At 44.7% G+C, this 25,837-nt stretch overlaps 1 protein-coding gene across 4 annotated transcripts; it reads right to left on the bottom strand.

Annotated features, from left to right (window-relative positions):
• Positions 1-10,285: 10,285 nt before the first annotated feature.
• BCL2L14 (BCL2 like 14) lies at positions 10,286-25,445 on the bottom strand. 4 transcript variants are annotated; one of them, XR_005104615.1, is made up of 8 exons: positions 25,109-25,445; positions 24,680-24,973; positions 17,558-18,001; positions 14,804-14,968; positions 13,770-13,837; positions 12,481-12,753; positions 12,143-12,308; positions 10,286-11,732 (listed from the first exon to the last, which is right to left on the bottom strand). XR_005104615.1 is itself a non-coding variant. In XM_037390236.1 (6 exons), exons 2-6 carry the CDS (start codon positions 17,991-17,993, stop codon positions 11,691-11,693), a joined length of 984 nt encoding a protein of 327 aa, XP_037246133.1. In that variant the 5' UTR covers positions 17,994-18,001; positions 25,109-25,445; the 3' UTR covers positions 10,286-11,690. The 4 variants fall into 4 exon arrangements, 1 of the variants encoding a protein (XP_037246133.1); XR_005104614.1 differs by lacking the exon at positions 24,680-24,973; XR_005104616.1 differs by lacking the exon at positions 24,680-24,973 and having other exon boundaries at positions 14,816-14,968.
• Between the last annotated feature and the right edge of the window lie 392 nt (positions 25,446-25,837).

Here is a 25,837-nt window from a genome sequence, read left to right as displayed (position 1 = left end):
TCACAAAATGTTGCAAAAACAAATGCTAGTCATTCTCAGCTAGTGTGCCACAGTTATTTTATTTAAAGGTGCTATATTTATTCTACCTTAGCCATTAGTCTGGAGCTGCTGGGTGGTGTGTTCTTTAAAAATGCCAGCTGTGAATTGCTGCTGGGCTACAGAAGGCTCACCAGCTCTTTTTTCTTTTTTTTTTTTTCTTTTCTCTGGATTTGTTTTTGGGGGTTTTCTTTTTGTAAATGATGATGGCGACCTTTCTACAGAGTCTGTGCAATTGTAATATGGTAGAAGAGTGTGTATAGCAGTCGTGTTGTTTTGGATTCCCTGAATCTTGGTCTTTTCCCAGTACAGCTGTTAAGCATCAGGGTGGGTCTCAAATGCAGTTCAAAGTGCATTCCAGAGAGGCAGTATGGACAGACAGCACAAAGAGCAGGATCAGTTAAATCTTGGAAAAAATCCAGTACTCCTTAGAGGGAGAGTATAGCTTAGGACACAGAAGCAAGTTGTTTCAGCTGCAGCTCCACCATGTGTCTTATCTGTGCCAGTTATCAAGGCCTCCAGAGATGACGGAGCTGCTGAAGGATGTTTGCCAGGCACCAAGGAGCAGCAGGCACAGTATGGGACAGTGGCATATTATCCATCATCAAAAAAAAAATTCCCTGCCTGTCTGAGAAGAATTGATTTCTTGTGTGTGATTCTGTGTCTTTCCTTGTACATGTGAGCATGAGCAGAGGTGACTGAGCGCACTGGAAACCTGCCATTTGTTTGATACTAGAGGAGGGATAACCACTGCAAGTGGAAAGAACCTTTCATTAAGAGCATAAAAATTAGGGTTTTTTTCTTTCTTTCTTTTTTTTTTTTTTTTTTTTTTATCTGCCAGTGTTGGCAGCGCTTCCCTAAGGTGAGAATGTGAAATCACATGCTTGTTCCTGGAGGGGAACTGCTGAACATGTTTAACCTGTTTTCACAGGGGAGATCTTGTAGCTAGCTGAGAAACTTCTGCATGGGAATCGAGGTATGTTTGGTAGAACTGCCTCCTGGAAAGCCGGCACCTGACAAGGGGAAGTTTTGCCTTGTATCAAACCTGCCATGTGCGGCAGGTATTCCTCCATCCCTTTTCCTGGTGCATCAGGTTGGGAACATAAAAGACATGTTGCTGGGCTTAGTGATTTATTTTTTTTTAAAGTAAAACAACAACAAAAACCTCATTTCTCCTGTAGAAACTGTGTCTGGGTAAATAAGCTTTACCTTGCCCTTGGTCACAAAAGCTGTGATGGCAATACAAGCTCCATATTTATAGGAAAGATTGGGAGTTGTCGGCCATCTCCTGCTGGCACCCTCTTGCACAAAAAAGTGCTTAGTAGGAAAACGCTTGTGCTTGGGTGACCGGGCTTGGTGTGGCACAACAGTGATCTTAGACAACTTTGCTTTCACAGCAAGATACCTTTTTTATGAGTTGAAGGGGAATACTCTGCAAAAACTACGCAGTTTGCTTCTCTGAGAACATGTACAGAATATCATTCGGGTCCCAGGAGATGGGGGGATTTCATCTGGTAAGTGTTTTTTATTTGCCAATGTTGCCAAAATTCTTAGCTCTGTCTCCTTGCCAAGAAACCAATAACCACTTCCACCCGCAGAGCACTTGGCTGGAGAGGAATGACTGAGTGACCCACCACCAAGCTCTCCCTGCATTGCCCTGAGCAACGTGTTTCAAACCACTGATGGTCGCTGCTGGTGGTTTGCTGAATAAAAGGTTGCAGGAGTTCTGATGGCTGCTGGGGTGCCAGGAGCCTGTGGCGAAGCACCCAGCTGTCCCAGGAGGAAAGCCCAGAAGCCTTCACCTGCAGCTCAGGTGCTGCAAGAGCTGTTCCCTGTTTCCTGGGCCAATTGTCCATGCAGGGAAAGAGCAGTAGGAAAATGTTGCACAACAGAGATGGCTAATGTGGCTGGAAGGACTACGGGGAGAAAGGAGAGGTGTGATGAGGGTGTATTGTTTGTGCTCTGGCCTGTGTCCGGCCTCTTTCCTGTCCTGCACCTCCCCTGGCTCTCAGGACATGGAGCGCCTAATGAAAGCCAGGCCTTGGCCTCCACGGGCATTTCATGTGCTTGTGTGGCTCGTTCCTTAGCGGAGGCTGCCGTTCTCCTTGCTTTGAAATCACATTTGGCTGCTGTGGAAAATGAGCATGGTGCTGCTGACACCGGTCTGACTTCAGGTGGGGAGCCAGCAGCAGGTGAATCTTGCAGATAACAATCCAGATTTTAGGCGAACATGCCCTCCACTGAAAAGCCAAGGAAGAAAAGATCAGAAAATGACTCCCACTGTGGACAGGAGGAGAGTTTGTAAATGAATTTTTGATTTAAATGGCTCATGAGGCAATAGATGCTTTTAAAAAAACCCAAATATCCATTGGTGTGTTTTTCCTAACTTTATGTTTTTCAAGCATGCTCTGTTTGCTGGAGACAGAGTGATTCCTCCCTTGACGCCACTTTCTTCTTTCCATCCTGAGAATGTTTTGAGAAACCCTGTGGCTGCAGCATTGCTGGGTGGATGGCTTAAAGTGGGCTGTTGTTCTGAAGCACAGCTGTTAGGGATTAATTACTTGATGGAAGAAAACCACTTTCAGATGCTTCTAATAAAAAGTTGTTCCACCAACAGCACTAATAAACATGACTGATTTTTTTTTTTTTTAAAGAATGTACTTCTCCCATCCATCCAGTGTGATGCCCATACATCCTCTCCATGCTGTCTCTGCATTGCATCCACCTCTCCAAACCCCCCTGACCCCTCCCTCATATCCCCCTTCATTTTGGCTGTGCAAAAGGCAGCACATCCAGTGCTGTCAGCCCCGGCGCACAGCCCAGTGGCTGGTGCTGAGGAGCTCCTCGGCAGTGTGCTCAGCCTTGCATGGTGGGTGAGGACTGAGGTCCACCTGTCCCCATGTGAGGTGGGTGGGCTCTGGCATTAGCACTGCAAGGAGCAGGGTGGGAAGGAGGTGGTCGGGGGGAAACAGGGGCAGAGGCTGATGCAGTGGTGGTGGGGAAGGGCAGCAAATGTTCCTCCCAGGGAGAGGAGACAGGGTGGTGGCGAGGCATGTGGGAGGAGAAGCACGCATGTGAGGGGCTGCTTGGTGGTTTCCTGGTGGAGTGGGAAGCCCAGCACTGCTTCTCTGCTGGCACTCCTACATCCCTGCATCCCGGGGGTTTCCTGAGCAGCTGGGCAAAATTGCTGACATCAGTTAAACTTGAATAACTAAGTAGGAAAGATGTATTCCTTCAAATTTTGAAAAAGGAGGGGAAGGAATGCCAATTGTCTCCTCCATTGGCATCCCTCTGTCTCCCAAAAAGACAAAAATGAGGCTTGTTGTAAAGCCAGAATGCGAGGGACAGTTACCTGGTGAATGGCACCAGGTAAGGAAGAGTTGCTCTTGTTTCTTTCAGGTGTCCATAGAAAACATAGGTCTGTCTGTCAGCGTGGGAGGCATGGGAACGGGTAGGAAAGGGGCGCTGGGTTTTCTGCTGCTTTAGGATACTTGGCTCCTTCTATCACATATGTATTTTTTGCTCTTCTCATTTGATGTTTGAATCGTCCTTCCACTTCAGGTGGCTCCAAAATGAGAGGGCCAAAAAGGCAGACAAAGGACATTAACCCTCATGTCCCAGTTGCTTGTTTCCTTGAGTTAATTTTATGTCGGTAATAAAACCTGTGTCTTTCCATAACGGTAAAAGACAACGGACAAAGCATCTGTAGAGCTGAGAGGGCTGCTTGGCAATTCAGATTCATCACTTGCTGCAGGATTTCTTCAACATTTGTTTCCAATTTACCTGGCATTTGTCTTGCCTTGTGCATGATTAGCTGCTGTTGCTGTAAGCAGGTACTTGGTGGATTTGGTCTCCTGACTCCAGCACGCTGCTGGGAGCCAACTAGAAAGCGTGAAAATGATTGTTTCAGAAAGGAGGATTTGGGTTGGGTTTTTGTTTTGTGTTTGGCGAGATGCTCCTCTTTATTGCATAGCTGCCATAGCTGCGTGAGACCACTTCATATTTGAAATGATCCCTGGCCAGTTCTATGTTATTTTGTGATGTGGAAGAACTTGCGGCGGGGGGGGGGGGGATATGAAAGCACCGCAAGCAAAGATTGTATTAAATATGAAGATCTTGGGGGGGGTGGTATAAGAAAGCACTGCAAGCAAAGATTGTATTAAATATGAAGATCAAATAATGAAGATCCCTCCTTTCTGCCCAAGGTGCTTTGCTACGTGCAAGTCTAAATGTCCTTAGAAGGAATTGAATTTCACACACAGCATCAAGAGTAAGAATCTGCTCCTCTCCCTCTGTCTGTTATTGCTGCATTGCAACTGTGATGTTAGTTTTGTATTAGTGATTTCTACATTGATTCCTTCAAGATAGAATAGGTTTGGTAATCTGATATATCTTCTACATCTTCGTGGTTTTTTAATGTATTATTGTGTAATATATATTATGTATATTTATATACCTAAAAGAGCTCAATACCTTATTTGTAATTAGAGCTGCCTCCACCTTTTCATTCCAATTTTTTCAGGGAAAACCTCAGATACTGGATTTTGGAGTTTGTGTATATTTTGATTTTATTTTGTGCACAAAGAAGCTGACATCCCATCCTTCTTGGGAACAACTACAGCAAAATACTCAGCTCTGTAGTAGCTGTGGGAGACCCGGTCTCCACCTGTCCTTGGGCTGTAGGCCAACAGTGTAGAGCGAAGATGCTTGATAATGTCCATACCGAATCCTCATGAATAAACTGCAAACTCACATGCATAGCACTAACAGCGAGTTTGTTCCCATAGTGGTTTTCAGCTTGATTGGCTTGAGTTGCTATCTGTAGATAAAATAATATGATACTTCCCAACCCTTTCTTTTGAAAAACATTAGTAGTAGTGGGGCAAGCAGGCCATTCAAAGCTGGTAACTACAGTGTTTTGCAGATTTCCCTGCCCCACTTCCCCGTACGAGAGACGCTGGTGTAAGTGTCCACACAGACGTATCTGCATGTTTTCCCATGCTTTGTCCAAGCAGGAGAAGAAATGGCAGTCTCAAGCCATAGCGGTCCACTTGCTTTTCACACTGCTGGAGTTACAGAGCAGTGCCTAGGATGGGATGCTGACCCTTCAGGAGCCCAGTGGCTCAGACCAGCAAAGAGGATGAGCAGTTTGCTCAGTAGCATTTGAGGGAGCGGGGAGAGGAAAGTTATCCCAGGCCCTCCCCACTCAGTGCAAAATACAGTTTATGAATCTTAAAACCTTTTTCAAAAGCAGAAAGTAAAAAGGAAACTCAGTCTTCAAAGTGATTATGAGTCACTCCCCTTCAAAGCATTTCCATGGATTTCTTGAAGTTTCTTTCCAGTGTGTATTCCAAACGTTTTTGTGGGGATGATAAATTCTTCCTGTCTCACATTTAATTTTGGTCCATCAAACTGGCTCTCATTTTGGTTTTTCTTCTGGCACTAAAGGCTAATTTGCCTGCTTTAATTGAATGCAGACACTGCATCTAACACAACAGGCACTACCCACTCAATAATGGGATATTGTCTTTCCCGACTCCTTCTTGCCTTAATTAAAAGCAGAGGGCTGACCTCAGCGCTGAACTCTGCCCTATTCCTTGCTAATACATTTACACATCGCTTCACACCACGGCTCGGCAGCGCACACGCAAGTTCCTGGCTGGCCAGCATCCAGTGTGTGTTTGTTACCGTTTCAAGGGCGAGTTTCACTGAATTGGTGGGAGGTTCTTCCCTGCTTTGGCAGGGCTGGACCCCCACCCCGCCAGCTCCTCACCTGCAGGGACACGGTGAGGGACGAGAGAGCAGGTGCATGGGGTGGTACCACTGGGCACAGCCACTGAAAACAGGCACGGATTTGGGCTGGGAAAATGTTTCCATGGGCCCCATGTATTTTGTAGCCATATCACCTCCGGCGTGACCTCTAGATGGGCAGAAATCCATTTTCAGCGAGAACCCAGGATTTAATAGATATTCTGAGGTCTATCCAACATCTAGACTGGGTTTCAGGCTTGCAGTCAGGTGCTTAAAATTACAAGGTTTGGGGGTTTTTTAGCTTGTGTCCTCTTACAGCTAAATCCAGGACTTCATTGTGGGTGCTTACGTCCCCATCACTTGAACCTGTGCAGGACCTCTCTTGGTCAGCAGCCTTCAAAGGTGTCTTTGTGAGTTGGGAGAGTACGGGAATAGCTACCCCAGGCTGGTTGCAGTGAAAGTGGAACAAATTATGTCCCCCTCGCCTGAGTACCCTGAACTGGGTTACAGGCAGATGCCTTTATCAGATGGACGCCAACCAGGAGGCAGTGAGTGGCTGAAGGGGTGATCCCTGCACAACAGATAAAAGAATTGGGACAGGGTGGAGGTGAATGCTCCCCGCTCCTGTGGAAAGTGCTGAACTTCCCTTGTGTGACCCCTGGCTTGGGAAAAAAAACATGGAAATCATCTGGCTGTGCAGTGTGCTTTTGTTGTAAGTGTTTCTACAGAGAAGCATTTTGCTTAGTCTCCAGATCCTGGAGAGGGTGGGATTGGAGAGCTCAGTTTTCTGTTAAAAGCCTTCACTCTCCTGCTTTTGGAGAGAAAGTAACCAAGTGATCTGCATTTACCTGAAAGGCTAAAATACAGAAGGCAAGTATGACACCCAGGCTACACAACAGTTTTGAAAACTCCAGAATTACACCTGCAGGGGTTAATCTTTCAGGGTGTTTCGGGGGGAGGTTAAGGTGCTCACTCAGGGCTTTTTGGTGTTGGGATTGGCAAGACAAAGCACTTGGCTGCTATTAACAGCCTGCCATAGCTTTGCTAGGGAAGGTCAGTCACAAGGTCACCCTCACCTTTTCTCTGATGCTTGTATGGTGATAATGCCTCATGCAATTCCCGTAGCCCCTGCCCCACAGAAAATCATTCTAACCCTGGTGCCCACAGGAAGGCACCTTTCCCAATATGCAGACACACAAGTTTGATGAAAGAAAAAAATCCAAGCCAGCTGAAAGAGGCATACACAGCTACTTTAAATACAGAACATGTGTGTAGTTTTCCTGTATCCCAGTACAGTTCATAACCCTGCCTCTGGCTGGTTCTAGAGCCTTGACCCACCAAAAGATTTTAATTTTGCTACTGGCATCTATACTGAGTATTTAGGCACTGCTGGCATCACCAAAGCCTTCCTTCAGGCCTTGCTTAACAAAATAGTCCCGTACTTGCCTGCGTTTCAGACGCCAGCAGAGCCCTCGGTCTGAGTGGCAGCGGTACAGGCTGTGCTCCTGCCTGTTTAGCAAACAGGACCGATCCGGCAGATGCTTCCCTGGATATATCATTTCAGGTTGCGGGGGAGCAGAGAGGATAATACTGGTGGTATTATTCAAGTGGTAGTATTATCCACGTCAACGGGGGTTAGAACAGCTAGCTGGCACGCAAGAAAATCCAGGTTCAAATCACTAGGGAAGATAACAGAAGCATAACCCAAATTTTCCATTGCGGTGCTGCGTGTAATGAATATTTAAAGCAGAACCACTGCAGTGGCAGACAGAAAGTTCCACTTGGGTGTTTAACTTCTAAAAACCTAAATCCCCTCTTCGTCCAGCATCCAGTGATGAACTCAGTTGGTTTCCCTTTCAGCATGCTAGCTTTGACTGGGAAGCATCTGAGCTTCCCCTTAAAGAGCCGTGATTGGCATGGATCTACCTGGGGTAGAGACAAATGGAAGTCAGCATAGAGACCACATCAGGCAGCAAAGATGCTGACTCCAGCATGAAACCTTTTTGCAATGCCTCGTTTCTACCACTCCAGGCAGGAAAATGCGTTGTCTCTGCATCTGCACAGCAAAAAGCTTTCTGCTTTGGCTGCAGCAGATACGCAGTGGAGCAAATCATGGGACACAGAAGGAACCTTATCTGTCAGTTGACTGGGATGCATTGCAGTAGCTCCAGTCCCAGAACATCTCCTAACCCCACCCCACAACCTGCTTTGCCAGGTATCATGCCATAGAGCTATAATTTCTGTCTCGCTTGTGGGATTTACACTATCCCTGGCAAGGGTGTCCTAGCAGCAGATAACAAACAAACAAGGCAATCAGCTTCGCTGTTTTCTACTTGGTTCTCACCCTTCACTTGCACTACAACGCCCCAGCTGTGAACTTTTAACCCTGAACTTGTTCCAGATCGTGAGCCTTTACAGCAGAAAACTCGCCAGCAGTAAATCAACCTTTCAGACAATGGTGTCTATTGAGCCATTCCCCTCGGTGCTTCACTGCAATTCATTTTCTGTCCACCTGCTGCTTTTCTCTCTACTCCAGTGTGTGTATCAGTAGTAGCAGTGTGCTACTCACCTGTGGGAAGAAGAGAAAGGAGGCCCAGCTTAAAAAGGGGGAGACTGTGTCGTGCTGTGAGAAGGCCCAAGGATGCTTCCATATGCCTCATCAGCCTATTTTTGAGAAATACTGGACTTGCCAGCATTTCCTGAGAGCTAAAAGAAATCCAGCCCTCTAAGAGCTGAAGCAAAGGTAAGTAAGACAGGTAAAATGTTTGAGTTCGGGTAAAGGCTCCAGACTTTTCTTATGTTTCCACCTCCTACTTACTCTCTAGAGCGATGGACACTGCAGCCAGGAGCCAGCTCCTTTGTGCAACATGTGTGCACACGGGCAGTGGGATCTTCTTACCGATGCTTTAGCTGCTCCAGGGAGCAACATCCAGGTAGGTCCCACTTGCTGCTTGGAGGCCTGGCTCTTGGAGAGTGATGTCAGGCTGGGACAGCAGTTCCCAGGTGCTAACACAGGCTGCCCCAGTGGACCGGCTCCCTTTAACACAGCGCAGAAGGCAGCTGCAGGACACTGCTAGCATCCTTTAAAATGAAATCCCAGCATCACCTTGTATAGGGCTAAACTCTGCTGTTGCAACCTTAACACAGAGTGAAATCAGCTCATTTTAAAACTAAACTTGCTGATGTAACAAATAGCGTGATGCTGACCTGGGTAGATAGACAATAAGAAAAATCCCAAGTGGCACTTCTTGTTTTAACAGTAAAACTCTTTTTTACAGTAACACCCCAAACTGGCACCAGCATGTCCTACAGCTAAACACAGACAAAGATTTCTTGTGAGAGATTAATGTAAAACGAAGGCATGGCCAGTCACCCTCCCTCACAACATCCCTTCCATTTCCACACACACCGAAAGCACACACATTTGCCTGCTGCTAGTTTAGTCACCACAGATTTAAAAAAGACACCAAGGCGAAGACTGGTTGAGCCAGTAGTAGAGCTTTGTTAATTCATGCCAGGCAGCAGCAGTGGCAACAGCCCGGTGCTCAGCCTTGCTGGCTGCTCTTGGAATAAACCAAAGCCGTCATTCCAGCAAGGAGGTTACCACAGATCCCTGCCATAAAAGGAGTAGATTGCTCTTAAAAATCTAACTGATGCAGATGACAAATGTAAGAATGTCTAAATAAGAAACAGCTCACTTGGCTGATTTCCTATGCTGGCCCCTACTGCTACTGAAAAAAAATCCCTCTTAACAACCCAGAGAAAAATAAGAACCAGCTGAATATCTTTTCTTAGATGGCTAGTTTTCGCATTCCCATTCAAGACCATCTATTTTGCTGTTGGCTCCATTCTTGGCATGAAACTGGCCCTGAGGTACCAAACTGGGGATGAGGGACAAGTGTGGGTTTAAGGCTGCTCAACCTTCAGCTGGAAAACCACACTCACAAACACAGAATTTGCACCTCGCTGAATACAAGACTGCTATTCAAGCAGAGAAAATTTAAAAAGTGACTTCCATAAGCTAGAGCCCAACTAATAGCAAACTGGTGTATGCTAGCAGACTGAGTCTAGTCTTGGTGTAATTAAAATGGAATTAGATACAGTTCTGCAGTGCCAAGATTTAGCTCACAAGCCGGCTTTAGAAACCAATCAAATTTGTAATAAAGCAGCAGCCTCCAATGTGTGGGAGGGTACAACGGCTCAACATTTTTTTTCCATTGCAAAAAGATGTTGGAGAAAGAGACAGAAGAAGAACATTTTGAACTTTTGAGTTAAGTTCTTGTCTCTCCCCCACAAATCATCCCCCTTTGGGGACATCTGATGTGATCAGAAAGAGTGGTTGTTCTTAAAACGAAGGGAATCTTAGATTTACAGTCTAGAGATATACCAAGTATTTCCCAGCTCCTTTGAAGAAGGGAAACAAAGGTAACTCACTTCCACCTTCTCCGTCTTTTGTTTCACACATACATGTCCAAACAGAGGCAGAGTTTGCTACACATGAGTTGAAAGTTCAATGTTTATTAGAGAAATAGTTGATCTTTGATAGCATTGCATATTTTCCACATCCGGTTAAAACGCTTTGTATCACTTTCATTCAAATTTGTGATTTGTAGATAACTTCTTCGTGCAATCTTTGTAGTTAATGTACTTGTACACACAGAACGAGCACACGTAATGGAAGGGTATCTTACTGAAAGGCAGAAAGCCTGTTCAGGGAACGTTACCTGGTTGTATTGGAAAGTCACAGAAGCGATGCCATGGTTTTACAGCTTCAGCCGATGTTCCGAGTTCCCTATTTCTCCACCGGGCATTTGCATGGGATGGAAATCTAAAAGTAATCAACTAAATGGGCCACAAACCAAGCCTCAAAATCATGAACAGTTTCACTGGCATCTGCCTCTACTCTAAATGAGGCACTGATACTCCTTCCACTGCCCCGCACACAGATTCAAGAACTCTAATCAGATCACTTGTTTCCAATGGCTGAAGGGCCAGTTCAGTTTATAGAGAAATCCCTGAGATTACACATAGCATTGACCTCCTTTTGAATAAGGAGGAAAACTCATACAGCAGGATAAATTTTAAATTTCTTGGACTATAAGGCTCTCACAGTGTTTGTATCTTCCACGTTAATGGACAAAACAATGCTGTAAAAGTCATTATCTACTGTGCTGTGCCTTGAAGGGGATTAAAACAGAAGAGTTCAAATTAAAAGCATCTGTAGGTAGATCAGGTCTGTTTTCTTGGGGGAATGGGGAATGCACTGGAGTAAAAAGCCCTCATTAGCTTTACTCAATCCCTTTCAGAAGTATAAAATCATAGAATCATAGAATGGTTTGGGTTGGAAGGGACCTTAAAGATCATCTAGTTCCGACCCTCCTGTCATCAGTACTTTGGGTATCTAATCAGAGAAGGGGGGCTGGGGGAGGGGGTGCAGGCAAGGAGAGGAGACTGACAGCAATATGTCTTCTGACAAGAGACTGTGAAATTGATAACAGTTGGCACCAATATGATCCACTGGCCTCAATTGGTGATGGTTGATCACAGTCCAGCGGCTCTTGATTGCATACGCTGCTATTTTTCTCCAGTTTGCACTTTAACATCCATCCATAGGAGTAGTAGCAAGCACCTCTACTCAGAAAGGTACCTAAAATCACTGTCCGTGGGGCTGAATGCTCCAGGGGAGTTGAAGGTGCCTTCATATTCACTGAACCCTTCTACATCAACACCAACTTTAAGGAAGTGCAATTGTACCCATCAGAGTTACCTGTGCAACAGACCAACCTTCCATGGGAAAAATAAAAATACGTAGCTACTAATCATTCTGACATCTGATTGTGGTAAGATCCTGCACATTCCTTAACTGAAGGCTCCTGCACCCTGAAGAATTAATTCAGTCGTGATTACTCTACTTCTTCCTGATCCAGTGATGTCAAAGCCTTCTCCTGTAACATAGAAAGAGAACTTGAAATTATAGAAGCAATAAGGACATTGATTTTAATTCCAGCTCTGCTGAGGTCAGTCAGTAGGTTTGCCAGTAGGATTTCCTGACCTCACATGCTATAGATTTCTAATGGACACAGGCTGTACAGCTGCTGAAGGTTTTCATTCATTCCATAAGCACAAAAGAACTAGGATCTCTGATGCAAGTGCCTCCCAGCAAACCCGGGTAAATGAGCTATGAAGGGCAGCAGCTCAGCACCGCTGCTGGCAAAAGAGCACTTTGCACAGCTGACTCTGAAGGGGGATCTGAAGATAAACAGATGCTTTTGTGTACAGGGAAAGTGAAATCATACCACGCTGTAAGGGCAGACTGTATGAACTGCTGAACTACTATGCTGTCTCCAGAACCTACCACCGAACAGCACGCTTCTAGGGAGAAGTATAGGATGAGGGCAAGCATGACGTTTCCTGGTGTTTCTCCCAGCCTTCAGCTATTTGTGGTAGAGAGACTGTCTATGCCAGGAATGGTGTTTTATACTCAGCAACCCTCCATGACTGTCTCCTGTTGATTTTTGGACCTATGTAAACAAAAAACTTGTAGTATAGAAGATGTCTTGTAGCAAGTAATTCCACAGCTGGAATACACGCTGTGTTAAAGAATACGCATCTGCTCCGTGTTAGTACAGTGAAAGCGTACTGCTTCAAGGTGCCTTTAGGCTATGCAAAAGTCAAGGGAGGCAAAACACGTACCCAGCCACCCTGGTCCTGAATCCATGGCTTGAAGTGTTCTCTGAGGTACTTTGATCCGAAGCCCAAGACCAGGTTCATAGGATGGTTGTCCACAGCAGTAAGTCTGGTGGCAACTTCCATTATAAAGGCAACTTTCGTGCATTGTACTTGGCCTTCTGGCTCACTTGTTGAGCCTGCTGAGACATCCTCCAGGAACAAATCAGTGATCCTCTTGAAGAAGGTGTAGGACAGCATGTCTTTAAAATGCTGATAGAAAACTTTGTCCTTTTTGATCTGAAAATAAGAATAAGGTTAAATTGAGCCACTTTTGTTGGAATTGCTTTCCCCATCTCATTGGGAAAGGACAGCATCTCTAGGTAGTGCATGCAATGTAGTCTTATTGTGGTGGTGAATGCAAGAGATGACACACAAACCCCACACCTTGCCACAAAGCTGCTCCTTCAGGCTCTAGAGGTGGCTCTATGTTTTTTCCTTGAAAAAATCTTAAGGTTTTTTGCATTTGAATGAGAAAAGGAGAGAGAGAAAGCAAAACAAGTGTGACACTGATATTGAGACCTGCAGGTGGGGAGACATGGGAATACAGGAGCAGTGGGAAGATGACAGTAAAGGCAAGGTCATGAGAAGTGCTGGCAACAGTTGCCATGCTAAGCTCCTTTTGCTCAGTCAGGATCTTTGTGATGCTTCTTACTATATCTGGGTACCTGTCTACTGCAGGAGCTGAGCACGTCCTCCATGCTGGTGCCTTTATAGATCAGAAGGGGCAGCTAAAGAAGGGAGTAAAGGGAGCAAATACCTATATTTTTTAATAGAGAAAACATCCACTTCCACTAATGGACTCATGTGGGGGTTCTTCATTAGCTTTTGGGCAGGGCTTTCAAAATGCATTCAGAAGATTTATTTCCCTACAGCAGCTCTCAAAGCTGTAGAATTTCTCTCCCTCCACTGGGAAGAACTTGTATAACAAATTTAATGCAAACATAAGAGTTCCTCAGAGTCAGTCAAGTGCTCAACATCCCATGAAACTCAATGGGAATTAGGTAAGTGACTCCTCTTTGAAATGCATAACATTTTTGTTGCCTTCCTCCAACATCCCAACAGAGATCTCTGCTAGTCCTCTGGTCTTAAGAAAGACTTCAGGATGAACAGTGAAGGTTTCAGAAAGCCCTAAGTGTGGAAAGAGAAGTTCAGGACAGAGACAGAGCGTGCTAGGTTACGAAACTTTCACTCCCGAGAGAAGTGTAATCTGTCACACTCCAGCCTGTGTAGCTCCTGAAAACAGAAGGAGTTACCGTTTCTTCTAGCTGGTCCCCTGATTGTCTTAGCAATGAAACTATTCTTTGTATTATCTTTTCTTCACCTGTTAAAGAAAAGAGTAATGTAAATATCACAGCCTGCTAGTAGGATTCAGACAGCAAACTATGGCAAAAGCCTTTGTGTCACTTCATCATGAAAACAGCTGCTATGTGGATTCAGAATTGTGCATCCAGGCTTTAAGCTGAAGCTCACTGTTCTAGTTTGTGTGGAGTAAGCAACTTTTTTGTTACGACAACATCACTTTTTCTCCATCTGTCTGATGTTTTGCTTCAGTTAAGAATCTGGGCAAGAGCAGGGGCTTTAACATCCCACCGCCAGCCCTTTGGGCTTTGAGGTATGTCTGATAACAAGCCACAACGAAAGAACAGCTACGGAAGCCCACAAAAATAGACTTAAAATTAGGGGGGAAAGATGTCCTCATCATTACCAATTACACCTTCTGCAACATATTAGGACAAACTCTGGGTTTGCCAGATTAAAGAAAATGTAAGTATGGCAGGATCCCTCTTGTAACCAGAAATCCCTAGAAAGCTTGCATTAAAACTAAATCTCCACAGATGTCATAGAAGGCAAGCAGTTCAGATTTTTAACAGAGATTGTTAAGCAGTGTTATTCCATCACCAAAGAGGGATTGACCAAGACATTATTGCCCCAATGACTGGTCTTTGGCCTTAGAGCCCCAGTGTATTACTCTACCCCCAGCCCTCTCACTCCTACCACTGCTTTGTCACCTTACATCACTGCCTTCATCCTCTTTTTCTCATGTCACACCTCTGTGTTTTAAAGGATGCTCCCTTTGATGGCAGTGGCAGGCAGGACCTGTTAAAGGACTGCAAGGGCAGCCCTGAAATGTGGGCAACAGAGCAAGAATCAGCAGAGCAAGCTTCCTTCTTTGCAGCATCTTACTGCAGGAGTCCTGAGTGCTTCATCGCGCCTAGAGAAAATACCCCAGTGTGCAATCCCAACCTGACGTACTGTAGCCCATGAACACAAAATTTTTCACCCTTACCATGTTCCTTACCCTCACTTCCATCAGTAAGCTTGCTATTGCCTTGTTCCTGAGACAGGGCATGATACATTGTCTTGAATGATACATCTGAATGAGATTCCTGGGATCTGGAAGTAACAAGCTTGGCAAGTTTGTCTGCAATGTGGTTGACATCTGCTGTTTCACCTCATTGGGAAGGAAGGTGGGAAATAAAGAAGGCAATTAATCTTTCCAGGAAATAATTCAGTGATTTACTTGTTTACATGCCCCCTGAGGTGGAAGTGCCCAGAGGATACCAAGAGATACATTTCCCCATGCTGGGGCTTTGCTATTGCTTGAGATCAGCTGGTAATAATTTATAGAAGCAAGTAACGCAGCACAACCCTTCTCTAGTATGTGAGCAGCAGCTGGCTATACAGAGGCCACACAGAAGCAAGTGTGAGTGTTGCTCACTAGCGTGCATCCTTGCAAGCCAGAAGCACACCACGTTATTAAGAAACCTGAGAGCACTGTTCTATGGGACTGTGAATCTTGGACCTTAGTTGTACTGCCCATGATTAGTTTGTCTGTAGGTCCAGATTCGGAAGAGATGTTGTATTTGAATCTTCTTTCCTTGTTCTCACAGGCTAACCCTGAGCAAAGGAGAAGCAGACTTCACTTCAGAGGCACCTCTAGCTCAAAAAGCTTCTCGTGTTCTTGACGCTGTTGTATTAAGCAGACGTGAATACTGGGAGAACTCAGCAACCAGATTGGCTTTATCCACCTTCTGTAATGACCTTGTTCAGGACCCTTACCAGCTGAAGGCATCGCTTGGTGAGGGCACTCCAGCAGGGATCCTGCTATAGCAAAAAGAGCAGGAGGAGCTGTTGCAAGTTTGTTTCATCTGAAGGGTGCTCTTCCTTACGACTTGCCTCACCAAGCTTGGGATGCAAAACTTGATCTCCCTACCACCACTGCCAAGTGGCAGGTCCCACATGACCAGCAGAATCGAGACAAGCTCAGCAGCGGTCTGACCCATAACACATGTAAAATTCATAAGCAGGGTTTATTGTGAGGGCAGCAGGGGTTAATGCAGCCAACGAAACCAGCATTTCAAGGTGGGTGAATCAACCCCAAGACAGTTCCACCACCTTGCTTGCCTGCCTGCAGAGCTCGTCAGGGAGCTGCTAAACTTCTAGGAAGGGGATAGATTGTTCATGGCTTTGGAAACCTCAGATTAGCCAAATGGTTTTAAATTGAATAGGCCTTCAATTTAGAATGGTAATCCCCAAAAGCACCCCATTTGCTCCAGAATGTCCTGGCCAAGCTTGCAGGGCAGCTGTTAGCAGTGTAAGTGATAAAGAACATTAATAATGTTTTAGGAATTGGTGCAGCAATCTGCTGAAAGGCAGGTAAAGCCCAGATCTGAAGTTAGGCAGGATCCCCAGGGAGGTTAACAACCAGTGTGGGGAGCTTTTACCTCCAGGCTATGCTGCCACCCATGCTGCAGGGACATGCCAATGTATTGGCAGGGCCTTGAAGTGATTGCACCCAAACTCTCGAGCATTTTCCTTGGCAATGTGAAAATACAATGGACATGAAACCAGATATCTGGATGCAGGTATATGTTCCTGGCATCCAAACAATGGGAAGTTATAGTTATTTCCCCCTAGCAAAAGGCACTAAGCCGAAGCAGGGGCTTTCCTTGAGAGGCAGAACTGGATTTGGCAGCAAGGAGAGTTTTGGGCTTGGTGGGTAGGAGCTGGTCCAGGACAGTTAAATTGGTCAGGGATGGGACATTAGGCTGGAGAAGTCACTGATAAATGATTTTTAGAAATATCTTTAAATGCATTGAATGGGGAGAGCAATTGCTGTGACACCAACAGTATCAAGCTGGGACAAATAAAACCACCCCTTACCTTATGCAGATGCAAACAATATGGCAACTTCCTATATGCTGTATATGCAACTTAATGGGAATACCTCATTCTCCTCTCCCAGTCTTGTATGAAAAATTATTAGTTATCATCCAGAGCAGAAAAGGGAAAACCTTATTGTCTGCAGTGCAGCACCTGGCGTGGGGCTGGCTTTGGGGCTGGGGTACAAGATGTTTATGTGGGTGGGAACCTTGGGTGTTGGGTGGATTACAGCCACCTACCACCTCTTCTCCTAACACACAGGAGGGCAGGTTTAAACTTAATATAATAGCAACATATAAAAGAGACGTAGATGACTCTGGAAGACTGTTTCCATTTAGCTACATGGTGGGGTTATGAGACGTGATCCAGAGACATAGGCTGCGGCTGCTCTGTGCTTGAGGCTGGTCACTGCCAGCTGCTTGGCAGCAGTTTCAAGCAGAATCCAGCACTTGTGTCTTTAGTGTGGAATGTTTATCATATGATAAAGTTCCTTGAATGGGCGGGCCTTCAAACAACCCTTCCTTGATTTTAGTGTGGAGGTCTTCAGTCTGACCAGTGTTTTGTGTTTTCTTTCTAACCAGATATAGAAAAGAAAAAGGCAATGCTTGAAAAAAAACAACTTGTGCAATTATATGATACCACCATATGATGGAAAACAGAAAAGCCAGTCACAAGCATGAATCTTGTGTGTGCAAGCACTACTGAAGATCTAGCAATCTGCCTTCCTAATTGGAAACCAATAAAGCTAGCATAAGAGGTGACCAAAAAGTGAAAGAAACCACCATCTTCCTCCTGCTTTTCCACAGGCCACAAGCCATTTCAGCTATTTAGGGAGAGAGATAAAGACAAACAGCAAAAGTAAAGAACAAGAACATACTTGTCTGATGCTGAGAATTCCATTCTTGAACGCTCTCAGATTGTGCCTCACAAATGGAGAAATGTGCTGTGCAACCTTGGCGCAATGGCTGCTCAGGGGGCTTTTTCTGCTTTGCTCTGCTGCAGAAAAAAGGTATACAATATCCTGGCAAGTAGGTTTTCTTTGGTTGATTTTTGCTCTGCTGTTGCGGCACAAGACCCTGATAAACTAATCTTTGACTTAGTCCATCTTTATCTCTTTGATAGTCAGTCTTTACTTTTCTCCCAGTTAAAGAGGATGATTTCCGAACATTAGCCTCATTTTTCAGAAGTTTCCCATATTTACTGACAGACAACCGCCGCTGGGCATAGGCCATTAGGATCTTGTATTCTATGCTGTCTCGCTCATCATCTTCTAGTGGTATTTCTTCCATACTGACGTCATTTGGTGAAGACATCTTGATTCCTGCAAAAACATATTCTTAGTTTTAATGGCTTATGGAAGCCTGTTTTTCATGAATACCAACCAGTACTTGACACTTCTACAGAACTTTTCACCAAATACCTTATAAAACTCAGTGGTGTGAAGAATATTGCAGTACCCAGGAACCAAAGAAGCGCTGTTTCCTAGAAAGATAATTTGGTTACAGAGAAATACCTCAAGTAGCAATCAAGGCCGTCAAAGAACAGGAACAAGAGATGTGATACGTTGCTTTTAACTGCATTTGGTGGCTTAGACAGGAAAGATGAGGAAATTCAAGGAGTACTCAATGGTCAGGGTGCAGTGCATGAGAAGAAGAAAGCCCATAACAGTAATCACTGGTTCTTGGGATGGAAAGAAAAATGATTCATCAAAGCACTGCAAAGGAAAAGCCTATACTGCAGCTCAAATGAGCAAGCATCTAAGTACATGAAAATTGTTCTTTCAGTGGAAGCTTTGACAAATTCAGGACCTGAGTACTCTAGGTAGGAAAGCAAACAAGAACTAGCCCAAACATTAGGAAAAACTATGGTATTTACCTATCGTAATGTTCTCAACTGTCCTTTCACTTTAGGGGACCTGAATCAACAATCTTGCATTTGACTGCATTCAATGGATGGTGTGGTGGCACTTACCTAGGGTAACTTGCTTTTGTTCAAATAAACATATGAATCCCACAGCACACACATGCATTTTGCCCTCTTTCTGTTTCTCTACACATTGTAGCTTATCAAGCCAGAGTGCAAAACCCTCTTAAATCTTTGCTTAGCGCTAGACCTGTCTGCCACCCGGCCTCTAGGAAGCCAGAGCAACCAGATGAAGAAGCAGGAGTCATCAGCTGTGATGCAGTGACCTAGCTGCTGTGCTTTTTTTGTTCCCCAAAATCAGTCTTCTCCAGAGCCCAGGTGAGGTTTTAGTTGTTTAAGCAGGCAACCCTGACCACCGACAGCAGGCTGTGGGCAACACCTCTGTTGCCCATGCAAAGTCAAACCAGACTATGCACATATCCGGAACCTATCGCTAGAGTTCTAGTGCTGACAAGCCAGAATAGGAGGCTCCTGTCCCCACTGCCCTTAAAAAAGTGTCAAATTCACTCACGCTATGCCCCCAGCCTGACAGAAACAATTTTAATCTCATTTATTCCTGTCTAGAATACCATTCAGCTACTCGCCACGTTGAATGTAATGCTATTGCTGATATGTAGCCAACAGGATTTAAATCCTAAGCACAGAGACTCACATTTGGGATTAAACACACCTCACATGCCCTGAATCCAAAGGAGTCAGTGGGAATGGGGTGCCTTGCTCCCCATGTATTTTTAATTTAGCAAGCCACCCCTCCTAATTCACAACAGGACAACTGTTCTGTAGGAGGCAGCTTTCTCGTGCAGCCTGATCCTGCAGGGGTCTCCAGGCACAGCAATGGGGGTGCGATGGTGTATGAAGGGACCTGGGTACCCTGTCTCCTCACAGGTGCTGGGAGGCAAGGCACAGGGGCAGGGAGACTGCCAGGATGCACCGTAATTCCAGATCACTTGTCTTTACTGTGCAGAGGCTTGAAGTTACTAGCTGCTTCCTTCAAACTCTGGAAAACTACAAGTTGTTGAGCTAGGAACCATCTGTTAATCCCCTTAAAACTTTATTTTATTAAGTATAAGGATGAAATAAGTCATATACGTATGTGCCAGATTTTCACCTGGTATAAACTATCTTAGTCCTCCGAAAATCCACAGGATACTGACTCACCTTTAGCAAGGGGTATCACTGACTTCCACTTTCACCTTAGGACAGTCATTAAAGAAATGAGAATGGGAACAGTGTGGTAGGGGGTGTCGTGGTTTAACCCTGGCTGGCAGCGAAGCCCCACGCAGCTGCTCGCTCACTCCCCCCGCAGTGGGGTGGGGGAGAGAATCAGAAGGGTGAAAGTGGGAAAACTCATGGGTTGAGGTAAGAACAATTTAATAGGGAAAGCAAAAGCTGCCACACGCAAGCAAAGCAAAACAAGGAATTCATTCACCACTTCCCATGGGCAGGCAGGTGTTCGGCCATCCCCAGGGATGCAGGGCTCCATCACACGTAACGGTTACTTGGGAAGACAAATGCTGTAATGCCAAATGCCCCCCCCCCCCTTCCTTCTTCCCCCAGCTTATATATACTTAGCACGACGTCATATGGTATGGAATAGCCCTTTGTTCAGGTCACCTGTCCTCGTTGTGTCCCCTCCCAATTTCCCGCACCCCTCCAGCCCTCTTGTTGGCAGGGCCCAAGGAACTGAAAGGTCCTTGACTCAGTTTAAACACCCCCCAGCAACAACCAAATCCATCAGTGTGCTACCAACATTGCTCTCACACCAACACACAACTGTGTTGCCTTCGAACAGCCTCCTGGGCTTCAGCAGAAGCCCTGTCCTGTGAAAGGCCCAGCACTGCACTAAGACCTCTTGCTCACAAGGTCATGCAAAGGTGAGAGCCTGTTTGCTGGACATGGCTGGGGCAGTTTGGAGGCTGAGGGAGAAGGCACAAGTTCCCTTTCTCTTGCTGGTTGCTGCCTTGAGATATTCAAAAGGTCAGCAGGAGCTTTGTGTCTTCTCACAAGCAGCTTTAATGACCTTGCAAGGGAAACTAAAAGCCCAGCAGGAAGTCAGCAAGAGTCTGTTATAAGAAATAAACCAAGTGGAGACAAAGAAGTGGGAGCTGGAGATACAGAGAAAAGAAAGGAAAACTGAAATGATGCAAAACAGGCACGGGGGTGCTGCTGCTTCGTTGCTGTGCCTAGGAAGGGAGCGCTGACGTGTACTACCCCCGGGATGCAGGGGAGCAAATCCGTGACCTGTAGCTGTTTGAGACCATCTTCCAGTGCAAACCAGAACAGCCTAAAGAGTGTTTTACGCTGGTACTGCATTTCTCGGTGTCTCTGCTACACAGAAAGCAAGGCTACAGCAAATCCCTTCAGCTAGTCAATGAGCCCAGGAACAGGTATTTCCCTTTGCTCCAGAATCCAGACCAAGCAGTTATTTCATTTTAAAATTTGCCCAAAAATAGAGAGAAAATTTCAAAGGCTATACAATTATTTTTCGTTATTTAATACTTAATTCAAAATCAGTCTTCTCCTTGGAAAGACCCAACCTCACCCTTCTGATCAGACACTCATACTACTTAAAACAGCATAGCCTTCCCCAGCATGGGTATTCTTTATAGGTGTAACATTCATATGTACCCGTTTTTCACTAATATAAAAATATAAATAACAATATAAAATACATATACTATGTATATATATAAATCATAAAGTAATTATAGAAAATAATACAAACATTCATTTATAAACAGCAAGAAGGATTACCAGTAGTAGCAGTAAAAACCCTTACAGCCCTGTACACTGAGCTATTACTTACACATTAAGAACAGTCCTACCCAAGGTGGTTGTACAGATAAAAATCAAGCAACAGTTCAAAGGTTGGTCTCCTAAACGAGGCTAAGTGCAGACTGATAGCAGGAGGTAGGGTTTTATTACAGCTTGCTAGTACGTAACATCAAATAAGCACTAGCACATCAGATGCAGCTGTACAGCTAAGCCTGAACCTCGCTCTGATGGGGAATCTCTGAGAAATGAAACAAATTACGTTGGTAAAAATGTGGTAAAGGAGCTTCCTTACTGGGACCATTTTTGAGCACTGATGTCTTGGTAAGAAGCCTCACCCCTGTGTATACAACAGGCTGAAGAAGCATAAAAAGGAGTCACAGTTTATAGCTCATTTATGCCATTACTTACAGATAGAAAGAAAAGGAGGTACCACCACATGCTGGTGAGCATTTATAAAGAAGACTTCCAGTAGCTAACTTGATTTTCAGTTCATTTGAAAATTTTAAATCTTAATTGGTGACTTAGGTCTGTCTTTAGACTTACTTTTTCATACTGTAACTGTGTTATTTTTCTAATATCCTGTCTGCTGTGCGCCAGAGATGAGCGGGACCTTTTGCAGAAGCAGAAATGGCTTTGCATGAACTCTCTTTCTCAGAAATGAGTTTCTATAAAGAACGTTTTTTAATGCAAGCATTGAGTCAGTTTGACAAGTACTTGGAAGTCCTGCTAAAACCCAAATGTGCATATTATTTCCTAGGATGATTAAAAGAAACTTGGAGGATCAGATTATGGAGCATGGTCTCATTCTGTCTACTTAAAAACTCTGGCCTAAATTATTTATCTTCTGGAGCTCGCAGGCCCTGAGGGAGCAGTGTTACCCTCTCCTTTTTTACTCTCCTCCAGACCTTTTCCTCCTATTGCCAAATATCACATCCACATGCTATTTCCCAGAAAATGGAAACTGAACTGCCAGTGCTCATAGTGGTACATTTAGCTGTAACTCTCCTTCCACTTCAAGGCTTGTCTGCCAGGATGGAGAAATTTGGCAAAAACACAGACAGACTTCTGTGAGCAGCATGACCGACAAAACCTGCTCTCCTGTGGAGCCTCTGAGCACCAGTACTGACTAAACTTGCACAAGTCCACAAAAATACCCCCCAGACTGTAGCACCATCCTGAGCCAATTGCAATGACAGTCAACAAAAAGCTTGAGAAGTTTATTATACAAGGCTGAGTGGGCAGGATACGGAAATAAAACCATAAAAAAGAAACTAGCAGTGTGACTGTTTAATGTTTATTAGGAGGAAGTGTAGCCTGGAGGTTCAAGTTTAGATGAAATAACTGTTGATTTGGAGGGTGTCCGGCTATAGGCCTGTGTTCGGCAAAACTGGACAAAGTGGTGTCCTGGCTATGCCATTTCTCGACAGTTGTTGTATTGGTGTTATTTATTAATATATAGTTGCATGTATAGCTGCCAACCACCATGGCAGCTAACTCTACAAGTCCTCTTGGCTCATGCTCACCACAGATGCTGCTTGAGCCCAGACTTGGATGCTGCACTCGTGCCTTCCCAGTCCCTCCTCTCCTCCTAAACCCCGCTGGAGTGCCTCCTGTCCTTCCTCTTCAGGTGCCCCCAGAGCACAGACAAGCTCTACCACTATTTCTTCCCCAGGAAGGTCCCCTGCCACATGAACAGCCCTGAGATTTACCCCCAAAAGGCTTAGGGACCTTGACCAAGCAGAGGCAACGTCAGTGCTGACCCTGTTGTTTGGCCACATTCCCATCACATACATTCTTACCAGCGCTAGCAGACCCCAGGGAAGCGCAGGTAGCTGCAGATGGCTCTGCAGCAAGAGGCACTGCCTTTCCTGAAAGGCTGAATAGACAAAGCAGCGAAAGAGGCCCCTGAAAAATCATCATAGAATCATAGAATAATTTAGGTTGGAAAAGATCTTTAAGATCATCAAGTCCAACCATAAATCTAATGCTGCCAAGTCGACCACTAAACCATGTCCCTAAGCACCATGTCTAGATGTCTTTTAAATACCTCCAGTGATGGTGACTCAGGTACTTCCCTGGGCAGCCCGTTCCAAAGGTTGACAACCCTTTCAGTGAAGAAATTTTTCCTAATATCCGAGATAAACCTCCCCTGGTACAACTCGAGGCCATTTCCTCTCATCTTAACTAATAATCCTTGGATTGTTAGTCCAAGCTATTTAAGCCTCATCTGATGCTTCTCTCTCAACCAGCAGAGACAGAAACGTGGTTGCTTGCGTGCAACGCCAGCTCTAAATAAAACACTTTATTTTTGAGGCAATGCTGGAGAAAGGCACTGACAATAATAGCACCAATGTTTACCTTACTGCCTCATCCCAGGTGTGGGTCTTTCCCTTCATCTCTGCTCAGAGGAGCAGATTGGGGCGTGTGGTAGTGGAGACTCCTGTGCAAGGGGAAGCAAAGGTCAAGATTCCTCTCCAAGCATTTCAAGCTAGATCCTCTGGGTCGATGATTCTAACTTACTGCTAGCTCTAGTGGAGAAAAGCAGAACCATCGTGGGTCTCCAGAGTTCATTAGTATGTAAGCAACACACTTTGCTGAAGAAGTAATATGTGTATATTGAGTCAGTCACTTTCATAAAACCCTTACTGGGAAAGTATTGTCTGTGCAAGAGAGGCTGAACCGTTTTAAACTGTACAGCTGCTGTAGAAAGCTGGTTTCACACAGAAGCCCACCAGAAAGGACCTCTCCATGTGGTACTGCAATACAGTTGCCTCTAGGATGGAAAGCAGTAACTTGCAAGCTGAAGGATTATGTGCCCCTTATTGAATCTTAACTAAATAGGACACAACATAATTAGTGAAGCCAGAGTTACACTACGATGCCAAAGAAAACATCCCTAGTGGCAACAGATTTTTCATGAGCGCTGTTATGCAACAAATACAATACATGCTATATGAAAAGGTCTACATGTCTTTCAGAAGTGAGGTTGCCTGCTAGTCTATGGCTGTCCAGAAGTATTTCCCACGTTCTCACAGCTGAGAGGCTGCCAGAGACTCAGCCTCTAGAAGAGAAGTGATGCACTATTTGGCTTTCAGCACCAACAGAAATGGTAAAGCATGTATTTATGACTTCCAGCAGACTAAATTGGCTGTCACTGTGCAGCAAAGATCTGGGAGCAAAAAGGGAATAACAGATCTGCTTACTGATGATTTCAGGGGAGCATATCACCTGCTGAATCACCTCCACCAAATTTACCCGCTCAGATCAGAGTTTCTTTCAGTTGTAAATGAAGTCATCTTACCAGCAAGAGGTGACCCAGCTTGAACTGGGCCAACTTGTATGAATCGGCTGGTGAGGATTTAAGTCTGCAGGAATACACTGGGTTAGCCCCAAATTTTAAATTCAACCTTCCACAACTAGCTGTAGTGTAGTCAGCAGAAAATGTCTTTGCTCTCCTTGGCAGGTTATGTCAATCTCTTCTTTCAAAAGCATACAGCCAACAGCAGCAAAGCTTGTATGGCAGCTCCAAAAGTCCCAGGGCAGTTCTTTCCTTTTTTCACACCACAGCTAAGCCCAAGAGTACATTGTTCAATACCTAAGTTAATGATGATAAATATAACCATTTAATCCATATACAACTAAGATTCAGAGAGTCTTGTGCTGGCTTATAGACAGCCAAACATTATACAAGAGAAACCAAGTTCAGAGAAGAAAAGAGGGGTTTTATTACCTTCCAGGTCTATTGCACCAGCAACTCTTGGTGCCTGCTGATATCAATTCTTTGTCCTCCTCCTCCAGTGGCTAGACTTGTCTTGCTAGAGCCAGCCTTGCAAGCACAGCACTTCCTTCAGAAAACTGAAGTTTCCTTCTTTTGTTTAATATTTTCAGTCTTTCATCAAAACATATGTTTGTAAGCTTTCATTAAGAAGGTCACTCCACTTGCAATTAAAAAAAAAAAAAAGTGCCCCTTGTACTTCCTTATGAGAACACGTCAGCTCACTTATAAAAAGCTGAAAGGGGTAGGGTTTGCCCTTCCTGCACGTGACTTGTTCTCCGCAGTGCACCATGCAAGGGCAAAAAGTCTATAGCTCTTTAGGGCTTCTTGCCAAACTATTTATTTATTTATTTATTTCCCCCCAAACCCTGTTTTTCTCCATGGTACAGGTCAAATCAAATCATCATTTTGATACAAGAAGGTTTTTTAAGTGTTTTGAAAACAGTTATACCTCTTCTTCTATGTGAACTAGTAAACACTATAAAACAGTAAACTAGTCTATGTTTTTTCATATGTCATTGCATTTTTTTTTTTCAAAATCACATTAAACATTAATTAGATAAGATTGGTACAATACTTGCAACAGCAACATGGTATTGCTCCTGTTAACTCATGGACTAAAACTATGATTTTGTTACCCATGTAAGTAGCCCCAAGCACACATGCATTTTAAGAGGGATTTTC

The sequence above is a fragment of the Falco rusticolus genome, chromosome 5, assembly GCF_015220075.1.
Source record: "Falco rusticolus isolate bFalRus1 chromosome 5, bFalRus1.pri, whole genome shotgun sequence".
Lineage (NCBI taxonomy): Eukaryota > Metazoa > Chordata > Aves > Falconiformes > Falconidae > Falco > Falco rusticolus.
The sequence above is the reverse complement of the archived record's forward strand: the minus strand, read 5'-3'. Positions and strand labels throughout refer to the sequence as shown.